General features: G+C 48.7%; 1 protein-coding gene across 1 annotated transcript in view; it reads left to right on the top strand.

The window, feature by feature from the left end:
* The first annotated feature begins 7,732 nt into the window (after positions 1-7,732).
* EXTL3 (exostosin like glycosyltransferase 3) overlaps positions 7,733-26,894 on the top strand; it is a 36,115-nt gene continuing 16,953 nt past the window's right edge. Inside the window, exon 1 of the mRNA XM_074153723.1 lies at positions 7,733-9,880. Coding sequence (XP_074009824.1) covers positions 7,733-9,880 — 2,148 coding nt within the window. The remainder of the gene's footprint in view (positions 9,881-26,894) is intronic.

Below are 26,894 nucleotides of genomic sequence, written 5' to 3'. Positions count from 1 at the left end.
TGTGAGAGAGCTTTGTATTTTTGCCTTGGGGAAAATAATGTGCCTGAGCTATCTTAGGGCTGGAAACCACAAAGAATACCAAGGACCTGAGCTGTCTCACACAGTCGGCGTTTGGAAAGCCAGCCCTCTCCTCCCCTCTGGAGCTGACCTCCGTGTGCTTCTCTCATACGATGCAAAGCACTTGGCTCTTCACTGTGGTTTTACCTCAAGACAGTTCTTGTTCATTAATTGCTTCAAGGAAAAAGCAAAAAGGGCCTTTCCCACCTCCCACACCTGATTTATCCCTTTTAGCGGTGAACAAAAGATCACCCGCGCACCTCCTCCTCGAGCAGCTTGTGCTGGAGCAAAGAACCTGCTTCCTCGGTTTGCTTCCCACATCCCCAAAAAATCCTTAACGCTGAGTAAACGGGAACCTGTTGAGCAGAACAACATCAGCCGCTGTGTGGTTGTAGGGATTTACCGGGTTCCTTGTAAAGCTCTGCCCTGAGATTTTGGGGCGGGGGGGGGAGAACTTTGCATCCAGGGTGCTCTTGCCGTTCGGTACCGCAGGACAGAGGAGGATTTGCTCGTAGGGTTGGTGTATTTTGTGCGGAGAAGCACTTCTGGCTTATTACCAGAAAACAACACTAAATAATAAAATTAAGAACAAAAAGCTGTGTAGGAAGAGTAGATTTCGCAATGCGTTATGTAAAAAGCGAGAAGGGACCAGGGAAGGGAACCAGTGGAAACGGGCAGGTTGGGAAGACGGACGATCCTGCGGTCAGGGCAATTAGATGGGGAGTGAATCCAAGCTGGCGCAGGTTCTGGGGTGACCTTGAGCGAGCTGTTTCTCCGTACCTCCATTTCCCGCTCTCCGCAAACTGGATGCGATATTACTGTCTAAGGATTTCACCAGCATAAATGGAAGTTGATGAATCACCCGGTAAACCTCGGCTGAGGAACGTGACAGACCTTTCGCAGGGGGCAGAGCGGGCAGGTACCTGGAAGCACTTGAGGGAGAGATTTCTGTAGCTTCTCCTTGCTGCAATATTGAGCATCTCCTGGAGCAGGCTCTTGTCCCCGTGTCCCAGATGACGCACAGAAAAGCGTAAGCCAGGCTGTCAGATCTTCACTTGTCTGCCTTGAAGCAGTTTGAGTTCACCTTTACTTTGCAAAGAGGGAGAACGAGGCGCGGAGGTTGTGTGATTTCCCTGGCGTGCTGGATGAGGCAATGTTAGAGCTGGGGACAGAGCCAGGACATCTTGACCCCAGGTTTCTGCTTGTGTTTCTGAATTATTGCCACCTGAGAGCTCAGATACACAACCATACAATCATTTCAGTTGGAAGGGACCTCTGGAGGTCTCTGAACTTGGGCATTGTCCAGCTGAGTTTTGAATATCTTTTGACCTCATATCACAAGGGCCAATTATGGCCAAGCAGGTGGTGGCCAGAGCTGCAGTTTGATGGCTCCCCATCTCCATGTGCTTTTTCTTTCTGCCAGTGCCAGAGTCCTGGAAGGTCTGGTTGATGCCGCCACTCCCATCCCTTCCAGTTGTCCTCTCCTTGCCGTTCCCAGCCCAGATGTCCAATGCATTTCTCCCAGTTCTTCCTCCCTTCTTTTCCTTCTTCCTGCAATGATCAGGCAACTCAACTTTCAATGCTTCATTTTACCTCCACACCAGGGTGGTTACCTCTACCATCGCTTTTGGCTATCGATTTCCCTGTCATAAGTTCTCTAAAGCACCAGCAGAAGCATGAAACGATGTACATCTTCGGGTCTCACCTGTTGGGGTTGAGCTGGTGATGCTTCTTCTGGGTTTTCTTGCCATGAAACCTCAGAAGTGGGGATTGCTTCTGAGAAAGGTCTGGTCCTGAACTTGCTAGTTGGGGCTCCACAACCAGCGACAAAGAGTTCGTGCTGATTATAACGATCCTTTTGGCAGCTACAGCAGAGTAATCTACTTGTTCCATTCCTGGAGAGCCCGCAGGTCCTGGTGCTGAGCGGCTCCAGGGTGGGAGCACGAGTTGAGGGCTGGCACCCTGCAGGTGTTACACGCTGGGTGTCCTTGGCGAGAAATGCTGTGGTGGCAGGCGTGAGTGCTCTTTTCCCCCGAGAACGTGGGTGGAAAGCAGCTCTCAAAGGATTTGTCTTCAAGTGCCACTTCTAAACCACCCCAAATACCTCCCTGACCCCTCTCTGCTCTCACAGTGAAGGCTGGTGGAAGGTCTGCAAAGGAGAGAAAGTCAGAAAAGCTCTCAGGAGGTCCTGCGTTTTCTCTTCTGGTTGCATTTCTCCCCCCTATCTCTGTTCCCCATCCAGATGAGGTCTTGGGGCAATTTGCACGTGCAGTAGGTCTTTTTCTTCTCTCTCCTCCCACCAAGGATTTCTGAATTGCAGGAGACCCCTTTATGAAGACTGTTAAGATGAAGTGATGCTGTACTGGGAGCACTGGTCCTATGCTGGCAGGGCAGGAGAGAAGGTCACAACCATGGTGCAAAGCCAGTGTCCGTGTTGTCTGGCACCTGTCTCCAGCAGAGCACGCAGGGAAGGAGCAGAAGAACAGAGTGAACTTACATGATGCTTCCCCTCGTATTGTTCAGCCCTTGCCTTCTTCAGCACACGTGGTCTCCTGAGCGAGCACATGGAGGGTCTTTCTTGGGGTGTTTGTCCAGGACCCCTTTACCCCCGGTGCACAGCTGCGGATGGGGACTGTGGCTGGAAGCAGGTTTGGCTTCGCGTGGAGCTGAATGTGGTGAATGTTTCTTGGTTTAGATAAAAGCTTCCTAAAGCCAGGGATGCAGTTTATGCCCTGAATTTCCAGATTACAAGACCTTTTACGGGTTGTGCGTTGATCTTCGCCTGGGAGAATTCCTCTGTACCTGCGAGCTCTCGAGATGGTACAAATCCCTCGTGATGATCCCTCAGGCAGCAGCACGCGAAGCGTTTCAGAGTGAATTTTCCATCTGCTCCTTTTAAAGATCTGCTCTCAAACGTACCTTAAAGCACACACCTAATAGATTTATTCTCCTTGTTCAACTGCAGAAGGAAAATCCTCCAAACACTTCTGTTCCCAAAGCGGTGGGAGATTTGGGGTGTAATCCTTTTCTACAAGAGCATTAGGAAGTAGAAAGTTATCATCACTAAAGGACTGGTTTGTGTTCGTTTCTTTTCCATTTCCCCTGAAACTCTTCTCTGAAGGGGGGAATGTGCTATATTTTGCCTTTTTAGCAAAATTTGTTTCTTCTTCTTTTATTTCGTTTTTAGTGCTGGCAAAAAAAGAGACTCGGCAATAGAAACTGCCTATTCAAGACTGAACAGATAAAGCCCAGGAGCCTCTAACAACCACTCCTCGACATCCTTCACCGTTCACCAGGAGCGAGCCTGCGTGACAGAGGTGGGTACGGTCCTTCGCTCTCCACGGAGAGGGCCAGCCCAGCAGAAGGTTTGTGGAGGTACCGCAGCGGCGATAACGCTGCAGACCCAGCATTTGGTGAGGAAAGAGAAGGAGCCGGAGTTGGGGAGCTCTAATTTAATAAACACAAGGGTGGATCCCTGTAGATTTTTCTCCTGGAAAGTTCAGTGTGATTTGTGTCACCGCATTCTGCCTGATGGTTATTTATTGCTGTGCTACGCTCTGGAGGACCATAAGTTCAAGGTTTCCAGGTTCTGTTCACAAATATGCTGAGAAAGGGACAATATTTCCCTGATTTTATAGGGAGATGGACTAAAGGAGGTGTAAGCAGGGGAGGAATAGGTGTGCTCAGGTATTTGCAGAGGACCTTGGGACCGATCATGGGCAGAGTAATGACTCCACGAGCATCCACAGATCAACCCATCCTGGTTCTTTCCACTAGAAACGCAAAATGAGGGAAACCTCAGGTATTCCCATAACTTCACTGGCGCGGGGCGGGGGGGGGGTTGAGAACGCAGCCCCAGATTTGAACTAAGATGTGACAATGTGCCCCAACAGCAATTTAGTCTCGTGGCCCTGTGCCGTGGGAGAAGGAATACAGTGTGCAAACCTGTCGTGCCCGAGAAATCAGTCAGGTTGGCATTTGGGAGGCTCTGGTAATTATTGAGCTTCTGATTTCCCAAGAGCTCTTCCGGCCCCTTTTTTTTTTCGTGTGTGTGCATGTAATTAGGTCTGTCGGGCAGCAACGTTGTGTTATAACGTCAACAAGAGTTTCTCAGTGTGGGGCTCGATCAGTTTAAAGAACTAAATAGTACCTGGGAGTGAGGGGAATGAGTTGGCTGGAAAGCCCAGCAATGAACCTTTTTCTCCTCCTCCCAGACTTCTTTTTGGCAACTGTGGAAATTAGCAGCCTTTTTCCCCAGGGCTGCTTATTGCTCTTAAATACAACACTGAAGTCTCTCTTGGTAAAACCACAGATTGGGTTTTATTTTGGGTATTTTTGAAGTCCTAATAACAGTGTGTTACAACCCCAGGCTCTCTCGAGTTGATGAGGAATAAAGTCTTAGTAATGAAGAAGAGTCTGAGAGTGTGTCTAAAGTGCTTGCTTTATCGCCAGCACATATTTCACACTGACAGTCAATACTTTTAACTGATCCCAAGCCATGCGTATTGCATTTCAAATCCCTCCCCAGCCTGCCCTGGTCTTTCCCATGTGTATTTTCCAAGCTCGAGGCAGAGTTAGTTTGTCAGCTTCGGGTTTCTGAGCATAGGGATTTCTTTTTTTTTAATTCACAGCCCACGTTTTTAGGTCAGGAGGATAAAGTTTGTTGTGTGTCAACTGAAGGGAAGGACCAGAGGAGCCACTGGAAGGATTAGGTGGCAGAACAGCTGCAGAGGATCGTGTGTGGCGTGATGGATTTAGCTTTTCAAGGACCCCGTTGCCATTTCAGAGAGTCCAGTTTGCCATTTCATCGCTGTTTGGGGCTCATAAATGGGCAAAGCAGTTAAAACAGACTAAGATTTATAAGCAGTCTGAGCTGATAACCTCTGTGACTGCCTTTACTGCCTGTGGGGCTGCAGTTTGCGCTGCCCAGACCGAAGCAGCACCACCACATGCCCCTTCGTTGCTTCTCAGCCACATTTATGACCCCTTCTTTCTGTGTTATCTCAACACCTTGAAGGTTTGATCGCTCTTATCCCGTGGCACCCCCAAACAAAAAAACCCAGCAGAACTTGTTTTCCCGTGTGTGCCTTAAAGTTAAGCTGGTTTTTAGATTCACTGGTGTTCCAGTGAGTGTGTGCTTGGGAAAGGGGTTACTAGGGCAGCTCTCATCTGGCCAGCTGTTTGCAGAAAACTGATAGCAATTCTTGGATCTTTGCAGCTGTGAGACCAGGCTGAAATAGCAGGGACTAACCGGCTGGTGTGTACACACAGACAGCGACAGCATGAGCTTCATTTCCTGGGGAGAGCTTAAAAAAGGAGGGGAAAAAAAGTAAAAACCGACTTTAAAAGCTTTTTTTAATTATTTATTTTTGCCTGGTTTGTACAGTGGTGCGTACTAAAACCCTTCCGTGTCGCAGAGGCACGATATGAGTGTGCTGCTATTGCCAGGGCTCCCTGTGCCTGACTGACAGCCCCGCACGGAGACGCCGGGGATTTACATTCATCACCAGGCTCTCTCCCGGCCCCGGCAAGTGCAAGTTGGTGTGTACAGAGAATAGTATTAAAATCTCCTGCCAGCAGAGCCAAAGCCTCCCCCCTTTGCCCACAGTGACTGCACTGCCAAGATCTGAGAAAGCTGATTTAGCCTTTTCCTGACTTTTTAGCCCTTTTATCCTCCCGGCTTTTTGAGATTTACACCAGTGCTGGTTGTCAGACAATGTTATGAATTTTAAATCTGCCTTAATTTTAAGTGTCCGTACTGCTGCGCAACTCCTGGTTGTGGGTCAGGTTGGGGGGATCCCCATTTAATCGTGGGGCGTTAAGTTACCAACAACAAATGGCCTTGTAACAAGATAGGCACAGGAATTTTGCTTTATTAAACCTCGTTTCCCCTTTCATTATGATTTTTTCCTGGTTAAAATAAAATCTTCCATTTATTTTGACACGCGCTTGTACTACACTCAAAATTATTCCTGACTTCTCTCTGTTCCTTTAAGGTGAACTTCTATTTCGCTTTGGCCCGTTTCCAGATCTCTGTTTTAGCTGAGATTTGCTTCCTCGTCTTCTTTCTGCTACTTCTTGATGACTAGATGAGAGGAGTATTAAATAGATTTAGTGAAAAATGACCGTCACCAGTGTAGATGACTTTCCTCTAATTAAAAATTGAAGCGGAAATGAATAAGCTTCTCTTGAGGCCGTGCAAGAGTCGATGCGAAGCCCAGCACTAGATTCATCAGGGAGGTGGGAAGTCCGGTATACGAGAGAATATCCCAGAAACTTGGCTACCTCAGAGGATGCTAATAAAAGGGAAGGGAGAGTTTCTAGTGGCAGGCTATTCATCTGGCCCAGATTTAAATCTGTTGGCATAGACCAAAGACTCGGAGCTGAATTTGCCATGTCCTTGATTTTTATGCCCGTGCTGGGTAGGGATTCAGTGCCATAGCAGGGTTTTCCAAGCAAAAAGGCGTATTTAAGCAAGCTGATACCACTTGGACGGTGTGATCCCTGATGGATCCTAACTTCGGCGTCTTTGCTTTGCTGTACAGTGTAGACTTTCCCAGTTTTGACCAGAAATTCTCTCTCGTATGCAACCAGCCAGCGGAGTTAATCGTAACCAACACAAGGAGGTTCCCTTTAAGCTTTCTCTTGCAACGAATCAAAATTTTCCGGCAGGAAATGAAAGCAAAACACTTCGTCTAAAAATTCCTCATCAGCTCTAGTCACTAGACCAGAACAATAGTGGTTACGCTCAGTTATGCAGTGCAAATTCACAGCACTGCTGTGTCCCAGGATCACAACATGCCATTAAAAGGTGGGTGGAGAGAGCAGGTGTACATTAATATCTCCAGTTTTTCACACGAGGAGACGGGGGCTCGCAGATGTTAAGCAGCTTCTGCAAAGTTACACAGCAAGACAGTGGCAGAGGAAACCAGATCCAGGGGCTGTGATTTTTCTGGTCTGGCCACTGAAGCGTGCAACCCTAATGAAGAGCAGAGTGCCCGGAGAAAGCCATGTGGCCGCATCTAATGAACCCCCGTCGCTTTCTCAGGTTTACTGGTATCCACCCCGGAGGTATTCGGCATGCACGAAGGTTGCTGTTTGGCAGAGAGGACAGTTGCTTTTCAAAAATAGCAATGTCTTAGGTCACTAAGGGGTCGTTTTGTTTGCGTTGTCTGAATACATGATTGTTCTCTTGTAGGAATGGCCGAGCATCAGCCGCGCGGCAGCGATGAGCAAGACTGACGTTCGTACAAGTCTCTTCTGGCTCCGTCTCCACGATGGCTGGTGCCTCTGCATATTCATTGGATGGTAATGTGGGATGTCGAGAGCAGCGGTAGAGTTTGGCTTGATCCCATTGTGTTTTCCTTCTGCCGGTTGAGACTTCGAATCACCATGACAACGCTGTGACACTTCCAGCAACGGTTGCCCGCAGACCAAGGGTGGGCTGGGGGTGGGTGAGAAGGTCAATGATTGAGTCTAACAGGGTCAAAAGTTGCGCCTGCAGCAAAATGACTGTAGAAAAGCCGTCGGTGCGACAAGACGATGAAATTCCCCTTCTATTGGTTTCTCGTTAAGCAGGCACAATAACATTTTTTTTCTTGAGACTTGCTATAAAAACTCTTTTGGTTATGGCTACTGATCCAACGTGATTGGGCGCGCAGCGACTTTGGAACTCATGACTGGATATACGATGTTGCGGAATGGGGGAGTGGGGAACGGAGGCCAGCCGTGGGTGTTGAGGTGGTCCAGTCGGATCCGGCTCACATGGCTTAGTTTCACCCTCTTCATCATCCTCGTCTTCTTTCCCCTCATTGCCCACTACTACCTGACCACCATCGATGACGCGGACGATGCCGGCAAACGCATCTTTGGCCCTCGGACCGGCAATGAGCTGTGCGAGGTAAAGCACGTGCAAGACCTGTGTCGCATCCGCGAGTCGGTCAGCGAGGAGCTGCTCCAACTGGAAGCCAAGCGGCAGGAGCTCAACAGCGAGATCGCCAAGCTCAACTTGAAGATCGAGGCCTGCAAAAAGAGCATTGAAAATGCCAAGCAGGACCTGCTGCAGCTGAAGAACGTCATCAGCCAGACCGAGCATTCCTACAAAGAGCTGATGGCTCAGAACCAGCCCAAGCTCTCTTTGCCCATCCGGCTCCTGCCAGACAAAGACGATGCGACCTTCCCCTTGCCAAAATCCAACCGGAACTGCAGGCTACACAACTGCTTTGACTACTCGCGCTGCCCGTTGACATCCGGCTTTCCAGTCTATGTCTACAACAGTGACGACTACCCTTTTGGTAGTTCCTTAGACCCTTTAATTAAACAAGCCTTTGAGGCGACTGTCAGAACTAATGTTTATGTTACTGAAAATGCAAATATTGCTTGTGTGTATATAATTTTAGTGGGGGAAATGCAAGAGCCCGTAATGCCAAAACCTACTGAACTAGAGCAACAGTTGCACTCTTTGCCATATTGGAGGACTGATGGGCATAACCATCTCATCATCAATTTATCAAGGAAATCAGAAACGCAGAACTTCATTTACAACATCAGCACAGGGCGCGCCATGATTGCCCAGTCCACCTTTTACGACGTGCAGTATCGACCGGGGTTTGATATTGTGGTATCGCCTCTGGTCCACGCTATGTCTGAACCCAACTTCCTAGAAATCCCACCCCAGGTGCCAGTCAAGCGTAAATACCTGTTTAGTTTCCAGGGGGAGAAGATTGAGTCTCTCAGATCTAGTTTGCAAGAGGTTCGCTCTTTCGAAGAGGAAATCGAAGGCAACGCCCCAGCTGACTACGACGATCGGATCATCACTACCTTGAAGGCTGTTCAGGACAGCAAGTTGGACTTTGTTTTGGTGGAGTTCACGTGTAAGAACCAGCCTAAGGCGAGTCTGCCCACTGAGTGGGCTCTGTGTGGAGAAAGGGATGACAGACTAGAGCTACTGAAGCTATCTACTTTTGCACTGATAATCACCCCAGGGGACACCCATTTAGTGATCTCCGCCGGGTGTGCCATGAGACTGTTTGAGGCTCTGGAAGTCGGAGCCATCCCGGTGGTTCTTGGAGAGCAAGTTCAGCTACCCTATAATGATGTGATCCGGTGGAACGAGGCAGCCTTAATCATACCAAAGCCACGTATCACAGAAGTGCACTTTCTTCTGAGAAGCATTTCTGACAACGATCTCCTTGCCATGAGGAGGCAGGGCCGCTTCTTGTGGGAGACCTACTTCTCCACCTCTGACAACGTGTTCAGCACAGTCTTAGCTATCATAAGGACTCGAATCCAAATCCCAGCTGCTCCTATCCGAGAAGAGACCGCCGTGGAGATTCCCCACCGGTCTGGCAAAGCTGCTGGTACAGACCCCAATATGGCAGACAATGGTGACCTGGACTTGGGGCCTGTGGAAACAGAACCACCCTATGCATCTCCCAAATATCTCCGCAATTTCACCCTCACTGCAATGGACATCTACAGGAATTGGAATTCTGCTCCGGGGCCTTTCCACCTCTTCCCCTACACTCCCTTTGACCCTGTTTTACCATCAGAAGCAAAATTTTTGGGGTCTGGGACTGGATTTCGACCCATTGGTGGAGGAGCAGGTGGCTCTGGGAAGGAGTTCCAGGCTGCTTTGGGTGGTAACGTCCCCCGGGAGCAGTTCACAGTAGTGATGTTGACTTACGAGCGGGAGGAAGTGTTGATGAACTCCCTAGAAAGGCTCAATGGTCTCCCGTACTTAAATAAAGTTGTGGTAGTGTGGAACTCTCCCAAGCTTCCCTCCGAGGATCTCTTGTGGCCAGACATTGGCGTCCCAATCATGGTAAGAAAGATGTAGCTATTATGGTCTCGCTTCCTGGTGGGGTTTGTGCATTAAAGTTGGCTGTAGCTCTTTTGTAGCGTGTCAGCTCAGCATAAGTCATCTAGGGCAGCGTTCATCTCACATGGTTGTAGATGCCTGTACCTGATCTGGACATTTTATCAGCAGAGAAAACCAGGGAGATGACAGGTATGACTCATCTGACCCATTTTGGGTGTTTGCGTGAGAATGATCTGGGAGTCCTGGTAGACAGCAAAATGACAATGAGCAAGCAATGTGCTCTTGTGGCCAGGAAGGCCAACGGAATCCTGGGCTGCATAGGGAAGAGTGTGGCTAGTAGGTGGAGGGAAGTCATTCTCCCCCTCTACTCTGCACTGGTGAGGCCACAACTGGAGTATTGCATCCAGTTCTGGACTCCCCAATTCAAGAGGGATAGGGAACTACTGGAAAGAGTCCAGCGAAGGGCAACAAAGATGATTAAGGGATTGGAGCATCTCCCTTATGAAGAAAGGCTAAGAGAGCTGGGACTCTTTAGTCTGGGGAAGAGAAGGCTGAGGGGAGACCTTATTAATGTCTATAAGTATCTCAAGGGTGGGTTGAAGGAGGAGGGAGCCAGACTCTTTTCAGTGGTTCCCAGTGACAGGACAAGGGGCAACGGGCACAAGTTGGGACATAGGAGGTTCCACTCAAATATGAGAAAGAATTTCTTCACGGTGAGGGTGCCAGAGCCCTGGAACAGGCTGCCCAGGGAGGGTGTGGAGTCCCCTTCTCTGGAGATTTTCAAGACCCGCCTGGATGCAGTCCTGAGTAGCATTCTCTAAGCAATCCTGCTTCAGCAGGGGAGTTGGACTAGATGATCTATATGGTCCCTTCCAACTCTAAAAAAAAATTCAGTGAAATTCAGTGAAATGCCATGGCTGCTGCTCTAGAAATTCCCGTTTCTCACCTTAAAGGGAGGTCGACGTTGAGAGCCGAACAGCTGCGCTCTGCGGACGTGGGAACTTAGGCGAGATGAATTGCTGTCACGAGAGATTCGTTGGGTGACCTTTGGGTTATGAAATACAGGAGGTGTTACGCAGGAGAGCCTAAATTGTAAAAATGCGGGATCTTTAGAGGTGGCAGGTGTTTCGCACTCATGAAACAGTAATTGCTTAATTAGGAGCCTAATAAGAATCTCGAGGCTTAAAGCTAGAGATTCTTGCTTATTGAAAAGCCTTGCTTGGCTCTTTAAGTGTCACACCGTGAGGACAGTTGGCACCTTATAAATACGTAAGTAGTGACTGTTTCTGCACTTTACCAAATAAATCTTTTATAAAAACAAAAGAGGGACCCAGTGAAGCTGTGCCGACTGCAAGGGTCTCAAAAGTCATTTATCACGTTGTATTCCAAGGGATGTCAGAGAAGGAAATAGAAGCCAAGGCCGATGTCACCATGAGAGCTTCCGTGCTCCAAAGGTTGTGATTCAGTTTTCCTTGGGTTTGGGTTGATTCCCCACTCAAACCATAGAAGTGACACCTTCAAAGACCGATGACGTTCCTTTTCATGCCCAACTGTCACTTGCATATTGGCAGTGTTGCTCGTAAGGACTTAATTCTCCCTAAATTATTACTTATGCTTGTATTTATTTTAGGGTTTCTCTGTCATCCCAGCATAACTTTCTGCACTGGCCGTTGTTAACAATCAATATTAAACATGAATCTCCACGTGCCTTCGTAAAGAGCCCGGGCACAGAGCCACTAACAAGAAGCAACACTGTGTTGTCCGAATCCGGTTGTGTTTAGAGGACAAATGGAAGGATAATGCCTTACAAATTAAGGAAGGGGAAAATAAAAGAGGGAGATGGTGCTTAAGTACGCAAACTGCATGTGGTTTATGTGACAGGACGCGACTAAGCTTAATAGCAATGTGAGCTTTATGCTTCATGCAAAGAGATTCATTGATTTAATATTTCATTTTATTATTATTGTGATGAATAAATCCTTCTGCTCACATTTAAAAACCCTTATGATCCGGGGACAATGAGGAGAGAAAATTGCTTGGATAATTGCAAACTAATCTTTCACATTAGTCCTGTTGAATGCCTGAATCCTGCAAAATCTTCGCATTGTGTCTGCTGAAAAACTGTGTCCTCCGTCCGAGCTGAAGAGGGGGGATTGTTCTCCTTGGAGTTGCTAATGGGTGTTATTTGTGCGAGAAAAATATGTTTCTGTTGATGGACGTTAATGCCTTTTTTTTTTTTTTTACCCTGCTCTCATCAGCACATCTATTGTGTTGGAGGCCCACTGGCTTTTTCGGGGATGTTGACACACACGAGTTGCTGCATGTCGCCTTCGAGCCGCACGCTATGGGGGGGATACGTTTGGTACCGCTTGGTTCAAGAGGAGGAAACTGTCTCCTGTGTGGTTTGGGGTGTTGGGTGGTTACGCTGTGCTCATGGCCAAGTGCTGTGGAGCGACTGGAGCACAGCGAGCTTCTGCTGGGGTCCTTGTCAAAGGACCGTGTTGGTCTGATAGTAGGGATGATTTCTTCCCATTTTTCTAAATCCCATTTTTTGAAAGAGCCCTGGGACCTCTCATAGGAGGTTTAACCCGCTGCAGTCTCCAAGCATCCATCCCACCAAAGTGCTGGTTGCCCGGTCCATATCCGGACTGGGTGTTTAAATCACATTGGGAGTCTGCAGCATTCATCTACATGGATGGTTTAGTGTGGGTGATGATATAAAAATTTACCTGGGCTTCATCAGACAGTGACAGATCCTAAGATCCGCTGTGGAAAAGGGCAATGAGAGCTGGAGAAGCAGAGGTGAGGTTCCGTGTAAACCTCGACGGCTGGGCCGTGGGATGTGCTAGCCAGGGGAAGAGGAAGGTGGGTACGTGGGGTTGGCAAGAAACACAAGTCCTTACGGCTGCTGATGTCAAAAGAAACGGCAGAGCTGTGAATCTGATTTCCCTATGGAGAAAAAAAAGTGTCTTTTGATGGGGAATATCCAGTTCTCTCAGATCTTGAAGCAGTGCTGCATCTCTGCGTTAACAAATACGTTCCCGGCAACATTGGGGTTCAAAGAATTGCCCTGCGTTCAAGTCCCAAAGCACAGAGCTCTGCAGAGGAAACTTGCGGGGAGGAGAAGTGGTTGGGGCTGCATTTGGGTGTCCCCTCCTTGCGATTGAAGTGGGTCCAGGCACCATCTGGTAGTCCTGAGTCCCACCAAGGTGCTGCTGGAGCTCCTTTACACTTGAGTTGTGCCGCTTTGTCTAGCAGAGTAGCCCAAAGGAGAATCGAGCTTCCTCCTGCGCGGGTTGACCTTAGTTCCTCGATCAGTTCCTTGAAACTTCGTTTGCAAACTGTTAATACTTGGTTATGATTTGGTCTTCTAAAGCAGGTTATGTGGTTTTCTTTTCCCCGGTGGGCTGGGAGTTAATCAAGAGCAAAGCTTAAAGCTGCATTGGATCTTTGAATCTTTCGTGGATAATGAGATAATCAGGGCTACGGAATATATTTGATTTTTTAAAAACTTTCACTTAGATCTAGATTTCTTGAGGTGGCATAATTTACTAAAAAACCAGTAAGATTCCTTAGCTGCACGGGAGTCTCTGATAAAATATTCTGGCCCTGTACTGAGCTTGAAGTGACTAGGTGCAAATATAATTTAATGTAAAGCTGAGTGAGTAGTCATTCAAGGCTGCCCCTGGAACAGATGTAGGTAGATTACCCTCTTATTGAAAGTGCTTTTGTGCTGGAGTTGAGCTGTAAAAATTGTTCCCATCACGTTAAATGGTATCACAGCAAAAAACAAGGGTTGTAAGTGAGAAGTCTTGTTTGTGTAAGCTTAAAACCTTGCTTTCTGCAAGTGTTTGTATTTCTAGCTCTGCATTAGGAGAACTTCCTCGGGCAGAAGATCCTGGAGAGCATGACCTTACCAGTGCCAACAGCGACACTGCAACCACTGCTTAACTTCTGAGCGCCTCCCTGCAGCATTTACACAGTGTTGATGCATCCTTCAAGATGCCAACCTCATGAAGTTCAAGCAGGCCAAGTGCAAGGTCCTGCTCCTGGGTTGGGGCACCCCCAAGGACAAATCCAGGCTGGGTGGAGAACGAACGGAGAGCATCCCTGAGGAGAAGGACATGGGGGTGTTGGTGGATGAGAAGCTCAACACGAGCTGGAGCTGGCAACATGCCCTGGCAGCCCAGAAAGCCCCCCACACCCTGGGCTGCATCCCCAGCAGCGTGGCCAGCAGGGAGAGGGGGGGGATTCTGCCCCTCTGCTCCGCTCTGGGGAGACACCACCTGGAGTACTGTGTCCAGCTTTGGAGTCCTCAACACAAGAAGGACATGGACTTTCTGGAGAGGGTCCAGAGGAGGGCTAAAAAGATAAGAGGGCTGGAGCAGCTCTGCTGTGAAGACACGCTGAGAGAGTTGGGGTTGTTCAGCCTGGAGAAGAGAAGGCTCCGGGGAGACCTTCGAGCCCCTTCCAGTACCTAAAAGGGGCCTACAAGAAAGCTGGGGAGGGACTTTTTACAAGGGCATGTAGTGGTAGGATGAGGGGTAATGGCTTCAAACTGAAAGAGGGAGATTCAGATCAGATTTTAAAAGAAACTTTTCACTCTGAGGGTGGTGAGAGCCTGGCCCAGGTTGCCCAGAGAAGCTGTGGCTGCCCCATCCCTGGAGGGGTTCAAGGCCAGGTTGGAGGGGGCTTGGAGCAACCTGGTCTGGTGGGAGGTGTCCCTGCCCATAATCTTTAAGGTCCCTTCCAGCCCAAACCATTGTGTGGTTTGTCCTTCAAGATAGCTGTGGCATCTCTCAAAGTCACAATATACTCAAGGAATTAAAAGCTGCCTGGACCACTGACCTCTGCCAGCAGTTGAGCTCCGTTCCCTCGTAGCAGGGTGAGAGCCCTCCTGTACACAGCTGTGGTTGCTGAAGTCCCCAATACGGTGCTGCTGCTATTTCCATGCTCACGGGGAAGAAAAGGGGAAAGGAATTTGGATTAAATCTCTGCTCTGAACAGGGGGAAAGGCTGCACTTGGGTTTGAGTGAGGTGGCGATACTTGGCTGCTGCTCCCACTTGGGCATTGATCTTGGAAAGATTCCCAGTGGCGGAATAAAGGAGGAGTCATTAAGGAGAAGATCTGGCTTGATTTTGGGATAGAGACTTTTCAGCTTCCCCTTTCGGCGTCTCCACGCTCGGGATTTCTAAACGGCGTACGGGCGATGACGGGAGAAACCTCACGCTCTGCTTTGCAATTCCCTGGCAGCGTTTCCATCCGCGTGAATAGGAGCGAAGGGAAACGAATGAAACAAAACACTGGGGCAACCGCACACCCGGCACACGGACACGCTGAGAAGATGCACCCAGGAAGGTTCAGCTCCTGCTGCGCTTTGCCGTGTGCTCGGCACCCATGTGCTGCTGCTTTCTGGCTGCCGTGGGGCACTGGCTCGCAATTCCTCAGCAAAATTCCAGCCTAGAGCCCGGTCCAGACGCTGAATAAACCCGGTACGTGGTTTTAGCAGCTCTTCAAATCCTCAAGAGCTGGGTCACCACCGATCGTGTGTGCCGCCCTGAGCAGAACGTGGGTTGGGACAGGGAGACAGGATTAATTTTCCTGTTCCCGCTCTGGTTTTAGTCCTAGAAACCTTGAACAGCCCCAGCTACCTGAAGAGAGTTTGTTTTAGTGTATTTAATATGTATTTCAGAAAGATGCCGGTGCTGCCCTTGGTTCGGTGGGGAAAGCCCGAAGCCCCAAGCAGCAAGGTGATTAAGCTGTGGAGCAGCAAAAGAGCCGCAGATCCTCTAATGCAGCAATTAAATTATCCATTTCCCTTTCAGAAACTTCCTTTAAGCCCCCCAGGAGTTGCAGTCCGAGCCAGGAAAGCAAACCGTGCGCTCAGCAGCCTCCCCTTCCCTCCTCTCCTACCCACCTTTCTCAGCCGGTGGGTGCTGCCCAGGAGATCGGAGACCAGAAAGGGGAAGATTGAGTTGAGGAGAACCCTAGATTTGGTTATAATCTCAAGTAAAAAAAAATCCTGAGCCCGTGGTGTGTACCCTCTGCCATCCGACTCCAGCATCTTCAGGTCAGTCTGTGTATTGGGCTGGACAGAGATGCGTTTTTAAGACTTTTTCCCCACCCTTGGTAGCGTAAGGAGAAAGCATCTTGTTTTAAGTAAAGCTTTTGCCAGCCAGAGGGAGGAACCACCGCTTGCAGACCGCGAGGGCTTTCGCACCGTGTTGCCAGCCACAGTGATCCCTGCTTGCCAAAGGCCACGGAGTTCCAAGCAGCATGAGAAAAAAGTTTGTGGAAGACAGACAGCTTCACGGGGACAACTGCTTCATCTGTTTAAGGGGTGTTTGAAGCTGGAGCAGTGATTTCCAAGCAACGTTGCCTTTATTTCTCTTTATTTTTTCCCATCCTGAGCCCTTTGGGGGCAGCTCAGGGTGGCTGCTGACACGATTATCTCGAATCCGTCCCTTTGGATGCGTGGGCTGAGAGGTGGCACCATCAGCATGGTGGTGCAGCATCGGAGCCTGCTGGGCTGGGAGTGTTGAAGCCAAAGGAAGGGTCAGATTTATCCTCGTTAGCCGATAATTGAGATTTTGTACCAACCTGAAGTCTGGGTGTATTGCTGAGGGAGGTTGGGTTGGATCAGGACTATCCAGTTGGGTCGTGGTTTTATTTTGTATTGAGCCAGCGTAACATCTCTCCCGCTTTCCCAGGAGTGACTGGCTTTTGGTTGGGTTATTTTGGGAGCCCGAGGGCTTTGCGTGGGCTGCCCGTGTCACTCGGGGAGCGTGTCCTGTGAACCCAGCTGAGCTGGGAAGGGGCTTCCACCTTTGAGGCTAAACCTTATTCAGCCCAAAACAATATTTTCACAACCTGCGCTCGTGCTCTAAGAAACTCCAGCCCCAACTTCCAGCTCCTCTTTCTTTTCTGCGCGTGTGCGGGTCCTTCGGAGGCAGAGCCGTGGCTGGAAAAGCCCTGCAGCAGTTTGCTTTCTCCTCTTCCTCCGGGGTTAGGTGGTGTGTGCTTGTCGGCATTTTGGAGCAATTTAGCTGGGTTCACTGCCGGTGCCAGCTCCTGTGGCTTTCGGCGGTGACTAATCCTTTCCTTCAGCTTTGTTAGAGAACAAGTAGCTGGCTTTGATCTCTGCAGCCAGTTCCAGTGGCGTAACGTCCTTTTCTGCTGGCTTGGTGGCCGGCTGAGAAAGCTCATTCAATTTTAGCTGCTCGTTTAAAAAAAAAAAAAAGGAATAATCTTTGGAAAATTTTTAATCCGGAAGCGTTGCTGCATCTGCAGACCTGGCTGGCTGGTCGCCACGTCCCTTGAAATGCCACTTGTTAATCAGGAGCAGACAGGGGGGAGAGGGAAATGCCATCGTGACTTTTCCTTTCTGTTCGGGCAGCCTCTGTGCTGAGCTCGCTGCCGAAGGATGGGCGCCTTCGGTTTGCACGGCCCTTCTGCCAGAAGTATTTGAAGGTGCTCTGGTATCTCCATTAAGGACCACGATGGGGTCCCAAGGTGGTGCTTCTGGTTAAGAGGAGGAGGAACGGAACCTGGTCAGACTGTAGCATCAATATATATATATGGATGGTGGCATGAGCTTGTCCTTCAACATCATATTTGGGTTTCTGGTAAGAGCAGAACCAACACTGTAAACTACCAGCTCACACAGTCACCAGTAGCTCAAGCTCAACTGGAGTGGTGTGCATGATCCAGGGTGAGGTCCTCAAAGACCTCATGAATTAAACAGGAGAATAAACTCTCCATACTGATCACACCACCGTTCCAATTGATCCTTTTGCTTTCTGGGAGCCTTGCGTAAATACCAGCTCAGGTCCTGACTCAACCAAGTGCTTAAGCACGTCCCTGACCCTTCCTTGGAGACATGACTTGTGCTTTGCTGGGCCAACTCCTGCTGAAGTTTCTTGGTGAGTCAGAGCTTTACACTGGGCACTTCCCACTTTTCCCTACCTTATCCTTCCAGTCCCTAAGGGGGGGCCTACAGAAGAGATGGGGAGGGACTCTTGATCAGGGAGGGGAGCCCTAGGACAAGGGATAACGGTTATAAACTGGAAGAGGGGAGATGGAGATGAGATATTATGAAGAAATTCTTTGCTGTGAGGGTGGTGAGAGCCTGGCCCAGGTTGCCCAGAGAAGCTGTGGCTGCCCCATCCCTGGAGGGGTTCAAGGCCAGGTTGGAGGGGGCTTGGAGCAACCTGTTCTGGTGGGAGGTGTCCCTGCCCAGGGCAGGGGGTGGCACTGGATGGTCTTTAAGGTCCCTTCCAACCCAAACCATTCTATGATTCTGTTATTATCCCAGCTCGCAACTCTGGTGTGCAAAATCAGGAGGAACCCAACATAACTTTCAGGTCCTGGGTTGCACATGGGGGTGGGAAGCTACAGGTTGGCTTCCAGAAGGAACAATTCAGGCTCTGCTTTCCATGACAAAAATGGGCTGAGAAAATCACCTTATTTCTTAGCACTCAGTCGCTTCACCCAAGAGACTTGCACCATCTGTGGGTTAAATGGGCCCCATCCATTGCACCAGCTTTACCGGCAGCGTATCACAGGTTTACGAGTTAAATTTCTCCAGCAGAGCAGTTTTTTAAGGCAGGGCGATGTTGCACGGAACCGCGTGTGCTGCTGTCGGGTACGTAGCACCACCTGCTGCCGGCAGAGCACGGTGCTGCAGGGGAGGAGGATTCGTTCTTCCCAAATCCCCCCAAGTTTTGCTGCCTCAATATCTATTTTTACCGTTGTGTAGCAGGAGAGGAAGGAGCAAATTTGCTGCTTAGTTTACCTGCCATGCTAAAATCCAGATGCTTGTCACTGCAGGGCCGGAGCAAAGGTGCAGCCATGCGTGAATGTACGCTGATAATGTAACAAGCAGCGCCGACTTCTTGGGGATTTGCGCTCTGAATATTAACACAAACACCCTTGGAATACCCCACTGCTAGTGCCTAAAACCAGCCCTTAATTCTCTCGCCTGCCATATGCTGGTTTGTAATAGCTTTTACCGTAGACAAAATGTTGCCGTAGCCTCAGCTCCCTGAATTCCCTTGGCTTAGGATGCGGCTAATGGGGTCGGTGACCAGAAGGAAGGCGTTACTTTGGGGCATTGGAAGGGAAAAAGAAGGGAGGGAAGCATCCTTGTACGCTACAGCGGACATAATCGGGTGGGTTTTCCCACACATAAAAGCTTGAAGATGTCGCGGGGGCCAGTCCCCCTGTGCCGAAGCCTTTAAACGTCGACACGGAAGCCGTCTGTGCATCTTTAAAACGCTCTCCGCTCCGGAGCAGACTCTGTCACAACAGCTCGGGGACAAAAGCGGCACGATAGGACTTGGCACCGAAGTCAGTGCGGCAACAAAATACCACATTGTTTTTCCAGGGCTGGATTCCTGCTGCTTTAAGGGTTTACGTGGTGGCGTGCGTGTGCCTGTTTAAATAACAAGAGAATATGTAGTGTCCCCAAATTATTCCATGCTGGGAAACAAGCTTGGGGGAAAACTGAGCATATGGACGTATTTTCTCTATTTTTTTTTTTCCTTCTGTTTTCACCGTGTTTTCATTCTCTGTGACTTCATTATTGCAGATCTTGCTTAGTTCGGATGGCATCGTGTGTCGACATCCACTTCACTGCGGGCTACGTCCTTCTTCCCATAAAGTCCCGGGTACCTGCGTTTCCTTTCCTCCCGTGCTCCTAACTGTCTCGATGGAGTGGTTTTGCGCTGCAGAAGGATTTGATTGTGCATTCTGTGCAGGTTGCTTTATTTGTGAAGTGAAGACAGCCTTGTCTCCCAGAGTAGCTATAACTTGATGCGGTACCACCAGAAATGGCATGGGCCCCCTAGGCACAGGAGAGAAGGAGGGAGCTGTAGTCACCGAGAATTTGACTTTGCCTTGTGGGTATTAAATAGATGGGATGAAAGAAAATCTGTGTTGTTAAAGTTTGCTGGAATGGGAGGGACCTCACAGGGCATTGGGACATCAAGGAGACAACTGTGAATGACATGAGAAGGTTCTAAAGAGGAAGGTAACTCTCATACAAGGTTGGAGAAAGAGATGAGGAGCAAGACAGAAGTTTTAATCACTCTGCTTGTTCTTACGTGTGTGGTGTAGCTCACAGGTGCCTCCCCAAGCTCCGTGGGATCGATCGGCAAAAATATTGCAGCTCTCAAATGGAAGGTGGTGACTTATTCCCAAGTTTTCCGGTGGACTGGCGATGGTGCAGCACAGCAGCCACAACATTATTCACCTCCTGGACAGTCTCTTCCCCCTTTTCCCCACGGTACCTGCCTGTATCTGGCGAGGAAGGAGGTGCTGCTCTCCCTTATCTAACTGATGGATGCTTTTCCTTCAATTTTCTTGAAATCAGACTCTGCAGTTAGCGATAAAGTATGACAGATCTCCCTGCCGCGCTGCGCCTACGGAGCGTTCCCCTCTCCGAAACGCGGCGCCTGGCTCCTTCCTGTCCTTCTGCGGGAGGAGGTTCGTCTCGTGTGAAAGCGATGGATAAGCAGGAGGGTGATGGAGTAGCTGGATTCAGAACCAAGGGTTGCAGGTTGTTTTCCCGTTATCCTGACTGCTGGATCCCTGGAATCAGCACTGTTTAAGTACCCAGAAAGGATGGAGGTTTTTTTTTTCCCCTGATGCCATTTTAGAGAGCATGAGAAAATTAGGAGAAGAGGCAGTAGTTTTTAAGTCACTTCCATTCATTTAAAGCCTTCAATTAATGAATGAAAATCTGTCTTAGCCCTGCCAAGAAAGGTGAGGAATCTCTCCCTTCTCCTGAAACTGGCACAGAGACCATAAGCAAGGAGCTGAGGGCATCTTGCTAATAAACCAGAGGGAAACCGAGGCACAGAGAACAGGAAGCCATGCCCGGTCACTAAAGCACTTGTATATCTCCTTATAAGCTCACAGAAATGCTGTTTTCACCTATTCCCAGATTTCCTAGCAGCAGAAAGGTGGGAAATGTGGTGAAGCTCTTCTTAGGCTTCCCAGATAACACTTTCAGGTCAAAATGGTTTAGCAAAATCTTCAGCTTTCTGAATGCTTATCTGAATTGAACTCTGAGTTTTTTGAGGTTGGTTTAGGGAAGGGAAATGTTGTTTTTTTTTTTCCTCGACATTGAACTTTAAAAGCATTCTGGGCAAGGAGGTGCAGTTTGCAGCTTCCATCGTGGCTTTGATCTCCAGAGCTGCCCAGAGCCCCAGTTGGTGGAAACCTGCCTTATCTCCACAGTAAGGGACAGCCCCATCTTTTACTGTGGGAGAAGAGAGCTGACAGGGAACAAGAAAAGCACTTTTCTGAGGAATATAACAGCTGTGAACCAGATAATTCTTTGGAATAAGGCTCGTTTTCCACTTGCTCTGAATGCAGGTGACAAAGCAAATTGGTTTCAAGACACAGGTAATAATTAGGTTGATTTTATTAGAAATTTGTAAAAGGAATTGCTTTTAATTAATTGCCTCATTTATGTGAACTCTGTAATTTCTCACACATGCTGGTCCTTAATTCCCAACCCATACTGTGGGTTGTGGGAGGTGGCTGTGGTGGTCTGTATTCATCCCAGCCATGGGTTTGTTGGTAATGTATTAACTACCTCTTGATGAAAGCATTTGTTCTCCCTTGATTTTATTTTACTTTTTAATTGACTTCCAGGAGAAGCTTAAATAGGTCTCTAAGTAGCAAAAATCTTGGGACAAGCCAAGCTTTAAAGAATGTGACGTTGCCTACCACAAAGGTCACGGCTTGGAGAGTGTGGAGATGGTGGTCCTCTGGATGAAAGCAGACAGTGGGCTGGTGTGGGACATGGACCAGGTGAAGTAGGGTTCAGCCAAGGGTTCCAGCAATTAAGGTGCAGCAGTTGAAGTCTATGGGCAAAGGGAAGATCCTCAGAAACCCATCTGGGGCTTGTGTCCTGGTTTGTCATCACCTGGCTCTGCCATGTTGAGTGAGAAGGCATTCACTGTGCGCTGAGGCGAGATTGCGTGTTTGGTGAAACTGCCTTTTCCCTTTCAGGGTAATATCCTGACTTTATTCTGATATTTGAGCTGATGGAAATTGCTTTTCTCCATGAGCTGTACTCATGGGACAATGAGAGATAAAATGCTGATTAGGGAATCATGGTATGGCTTTGCTAGTTCTTTTTCTTCTAACATCACATAAAAGAGCTCTCATCTCTAGATAATGGATTTGAGGACAGATAACTCTGACAGAAAGCTGTCTTCATTTCATCCAGGCCCATCAGAACTTTCCCAGTGAAATCTCAGCCTTCTCATCCCAGAGGTCCCCAGAAAGCTTCCAGTCTGGAATAAACCTGGAAGCCCAAAGTGGGTGTCCGTGCCTGAGTGCTGTTTACGGTTGCTGCTCCCAGCCACATAAGCATTCATAAATTCTCTGTCTTCTTCCCATCAAAAAAATAATCTACCTGCAAACTTGATGGCTTCTTGGCTCTGCTTATATACTGAGTTTATATACCAGCTTTTTTAGTAGCTGCTCAGAAAGTTAATAGTCTGACCCCTGTTCCTTCCTCCTTTAGTTGAGATATAATGTTCATTTTGATGCCTTCAGCCCCCAGGTACGAATGCCGGCGCTAAGGCTCTTCCAGGATAGGACCTGGCAGCTTTTAAATGCTGAACATCGCTGGGCATCGTTAGATGTAATGGGTTCCAAATAGTGAGACGTACCAATTTTAACAAATTTTAAAATAATCGTACCTGCTCTGCCGGGTGTTTTGTTTTACTGCTGTAGTGGAAATCCTGCTTGACAGATACTGAGTAGGAACCTGCTGAAGAAGTAATTGCACAACAATACTGAGGATTTGCACTGATGAAAGTCTCTCTTAATTAAAGCAGCTGGGCTATCAGCCAAAGAGCAAAGCGTGGAAAGATAAACCCTGCCTCACTTAGTGAACAGAAAGAAGGTATTTCCAGTAATCCTCTGGGACCACATCCCTTGGGTTTCCAGCACCACCTTCTTCCCCTGGAGTTGCTCTGACTCTCCGTTGTGCATTTCTGTCTCTCTGAGCTGGATGTTGCTGTGCTTCCGTCCCTCGGATGCTGATGACCTGGTACTGCATGGCAGCTGATGGCTTGGCAAGAAGAGGATACCTCGAGGGTGCTCCTGCTGACTTTTACGTGCTCTCCGTCTTGCAGATGAGATGTGACAGCCACTCTCGGGTCCGTCCCTCAGCTCTCAGTCCATTTGCTGCCAGACTTCTCAGCACGGACCAGGGGACCAGCAGCATGTCTTTTCCAATGAAACTAGAAGTGCATGAATTAGCTAGTGGAGTCTTCTCAAGGGTCAAGGGCTGAGAGAGATGTGGATTTCGATACTTTAGAAGTTTTGGGGTTTTGCTAGCTGTTTTTTTTTTTAATAAGGTCAGGGAATTGCAGTTTGTGCATCTTTCTTAGGCTCTTGTATGGCTGTTCCGGGCTCTCGTATGGCTCTTCCAAGGAGGACAACTTACTGAGATCGTACAGAATCGTAGGGTTTGGAAGGGACCTCTGGAGATCATCCAGTCCAACCTCCTGCCAGAGCAGGTCCACCCAGAGCAGGTTGCACAGGAACGTGTCCAGGTGGGTTTGAATGTCTCCAGAGAAGGAGCCTCCACCACCTCTCTGGGCAGCCTCTTCCAGGCCTCTGCCACCTTCAAAGTCAAGAAGTTCCTCCTCACGTTCAGGTGGAATTTTCTGTGTTCCAGTTTGTGCCCATTGCCCCTTGTCCTGTCCCCAGGCACCACTGAGAAGAGTCTGGCCCCATCCTCTTGCCACCCGCCCTTTAGATATTGCTCAGCATCGATGAGATCCCCCCTCAGTCTTCTACCTGGCCCGACACATCTGTGATGAGCACTGCACCTCCGTAGCACAGCTGGGAAAGCGAGGCAGAGACCTGATTTTTTGTGCCAAAATAAGGTCAGACTTTCCTGGTCAGTTCCTCTGTGACCTGGTCGGGGTTTTCCTTCTTCGTCTGTGCAGGCTGTATTACGTGGTGTTTCTGTGGTTGGTTCAAGTACAGGAACAGGATAGTCCTGGCCGTGGGTTCTTTCCTGGCTTGTTTTCCTTCTGCTGCTCCGAGTTTCACAAGCTTCCATGAAAACAAATCAGCCCAAGTGTTGTGCAGCAGCCCTGGCTGCGGGTATCGCTCTGACCTCTTGCATCTCTGCCCTGCGTGGTGCGGTGCCAGCTTCCCTACGATACCCAAACCCAATCCAGGAGATAAAGCTGGTTGAGAGCGGTGATCCCTCCAGCCCAATGTGCTCTTCAGGCTCTGCCTGCCACCAGGGATGGAACGGGATGGGATGCTGTGAGGATCTGCAGCTCCTCCGCTGGCAGATCCAAACTCCTGGTGACTCTCAGGAGTCAGAACTGGCTTAAAACTGAAGCAAGAAGGTGGTGTCTGCTCTCAGGCTCACTGGCAGTAACCACACCTGCTCCCGAGCTGTTAGTTTTTACCAGGGCACCTCTGGAAAGGTTTTGCTACCCACGAGCAGTTTGTATCCCCCATCCCTGAGCTCCAGGCACTAATATTCCACCTTGTGAAAAGGGTTAAAAGCTGCTCCTGGCCTCTTTCTGTCTCTTTGCGTGTTCTCTTTTTCAGCAGCGAGGGCAGGTTAGAAATGGCATCTCTGTGTTTTACCTAATATTAGCAAAGTGGCTTTGGTGGAGAAGATGCAAGGCAGGTGTCCCCATTTCATCAGCTCTCAGCTCTCCCTGAGTACACCAGGGTCTCGTCCAGGGAGAGCTCAGGTGTCCGGGTTGGATGGAGACACGGAACCGGAGAAGGCTCCCTGGAGGTTTTTAAAAGATGAGTAGACGTGGTGCTGAGGGCCATGGGTCAGTGGTGGGTTTGTCAGTGTTGGTTTGATGGTTGGACTCAGTGATCTGAAAGGTCCCTCCCAACCTGGAAAGTTTTGTGATTCAATTCCAAGGGACGCTGTAGGGATGGGGAGGTCATAGTGGGGAAAAAGCTTTATAGTGCAAATTAGAGTTTTATAGTGCAAATTTATCGGGATGATCATGGAGAGATGGAGATAACCCTGCTATTTTTTTCCTGTGTTGATAGCTGTGCTTCTCCAGCCCCGAGCTCCTGGCTCTCAGCCTTGTGTATCCAGCCCTGTTGTTTCCTGATGTAATTGATGCTGCGCTATCAGGCGTTGGGTGAAATTTGGCAGTTTTCATGACTTAGGAATCCCTTTCGGATTCTATTGTATAGGACTGATCTTTGAAAATCCTCAAACAGTTTATTTCCATCCAAAGATCTTTGAGTTGGTAGCAAACATTCATCACCCAAACAGCTGTCCTGCGAGATCAGGGAAGGATAGACGGATATTTGGAGAGGAGGAGGAGGCAGAGAGGATGAAGCTCAGAGCTGGGATGGACTGCCAGAAACAAGAGCTTGAAGGCTGACGGGGTAAAACGAAGGCTGAGAAAACAGAGAGCTTTTTGAGAATGTCTTTTTGTTGTTAGACGAGTGTTCTGGTGCTGTCACTGGGGAAGTCTTGGAGGCAGGATCGTTGTCCTTCCCGCAGAGAGCTGGATGCTGTGCCCCATGTGGCCTCTTTCCTATATGGGTGGTATAATGTATAGGTGTTTCTAGTTTATTTGCCTTTATCTCTCTTACAGAAGACAAATAGTCATGTACTTATGCCCCTGCTCACACTGAATCCGTGCGTGCTCTTGGTACAGACACTCCTGCTGTCAAACTTTGTCTCCCCAGTGTGTTGTGGCTCTGGGACCACTTCTAAGCTGGGCAGAACAATTGCATCTGAATTTTCAGGCATTGGATACCAAGACAGGGTTTGCCAGGTGAAAGCAGTTCTGTGACATTCATCCAGCTGCAGCTGGAGAAAACTTCGATAAGAAGAACCACAACATCTGTCAGAACGTCATGCCTTTCGATATTGCTAATATCATTGCAAAAAACCAACCCCGCCAAACCCAAAATTGGGGTTATCGGTATCGAAACCCTGAGCGCGAGATCTTCCTTCCCCAAACGACTTTCTCTCGTTTCACAGCAAAGAGTGGTTGGTAAATCTGGCTCGTGATCCCAGCCCCGCTAATGGAAGTTGGGTCGTGAGCTCTTCTGTCCCCTCACCCTCAGCGGTTTTTCCCTGTGAGCTTTGGTGGGAAGCACAGAGCAGAGTTCTGCAAAGTTGGGAAAGGAGGGAGACGAAGCAGTGGGAAACGAGGTATTGGAAAACCTCAGCTGCAAGTGGCAGCGTGTTCTCCCAGGGATGTGCTTCGGAGCCAAATAATTACAAATAATTGTAAAATAAATCCAATTGGACAACCAACTCAACGGGCCCCTTTAATTGCACAGCCACTAACAGCAACACACAGAGAGAATAAAAATAAGTGAAAATCTAGATCCCTTTAATGTTAAAATAAGCATTCTTCTCCTTTATCTTCTCTAGAAAGACGCGACAGCTGCACCCCTATGAAAATGAATAAATAATCCATTTTATTTGTATCGCAAGCTGTTTTCTCATCTCAGAGATGAGCAACCCACTGATAGCAGTCGAGTAGCTTAAAGGGAGACCAAGTGTTTGCACATATTACGTGCACGGACACGGTATCAATTTAAGAAACTGATTTCCACTAGTATCTTCCTGTGTGGTTTTGTTCTCAGTGGGGGATAATTTATTCTTGGTTTTATGTTGCATTATTTAATTACTCGTATTTTAAAAATGCATCTGTTTTGCCAATTTATATGCAGCATGCGCTGCCTTTGGGTAGCTTTGCAGCTAAATACCCTTCCAGTGAAACTCTTTCCATACCTCTGGAGATAAGTCTTAAAATAGTCTGTAAATCCTTTTCATTCAAATTTTGAAAATGCCTTAAATTGGAGGTAGCAAGGCACAGATGCTTGGAGTCTTGCTGGGCTGGTTGAGGGCGTAAAGGAGCTGTTCCGAGGTGAAGAGGAAGCACTGGGGAAGGAGCAGCAGAATAATTAATACACGAGAAAGGGGATAACGGTAACTCTCCAATCCATCTCTAGAAGCAAAGATTAAAG

Source organism: Numenius arquata, chromosome 9 (assembly GCF_964106895.1).
Source record: "Numenius arquata chromosome 9, bNumArq3.hap1.1, whole genome shotgun sequence".
Classification (NCBI taxonomy): Eukaryota; Metazoa; Chordata; class Aves; order Charadriiformes; family Scolopacidae; genus Numenius; species Numenius arquata.
This window is presented reverse-complemented; position numbering and strand designations above follow the sequence as displayed.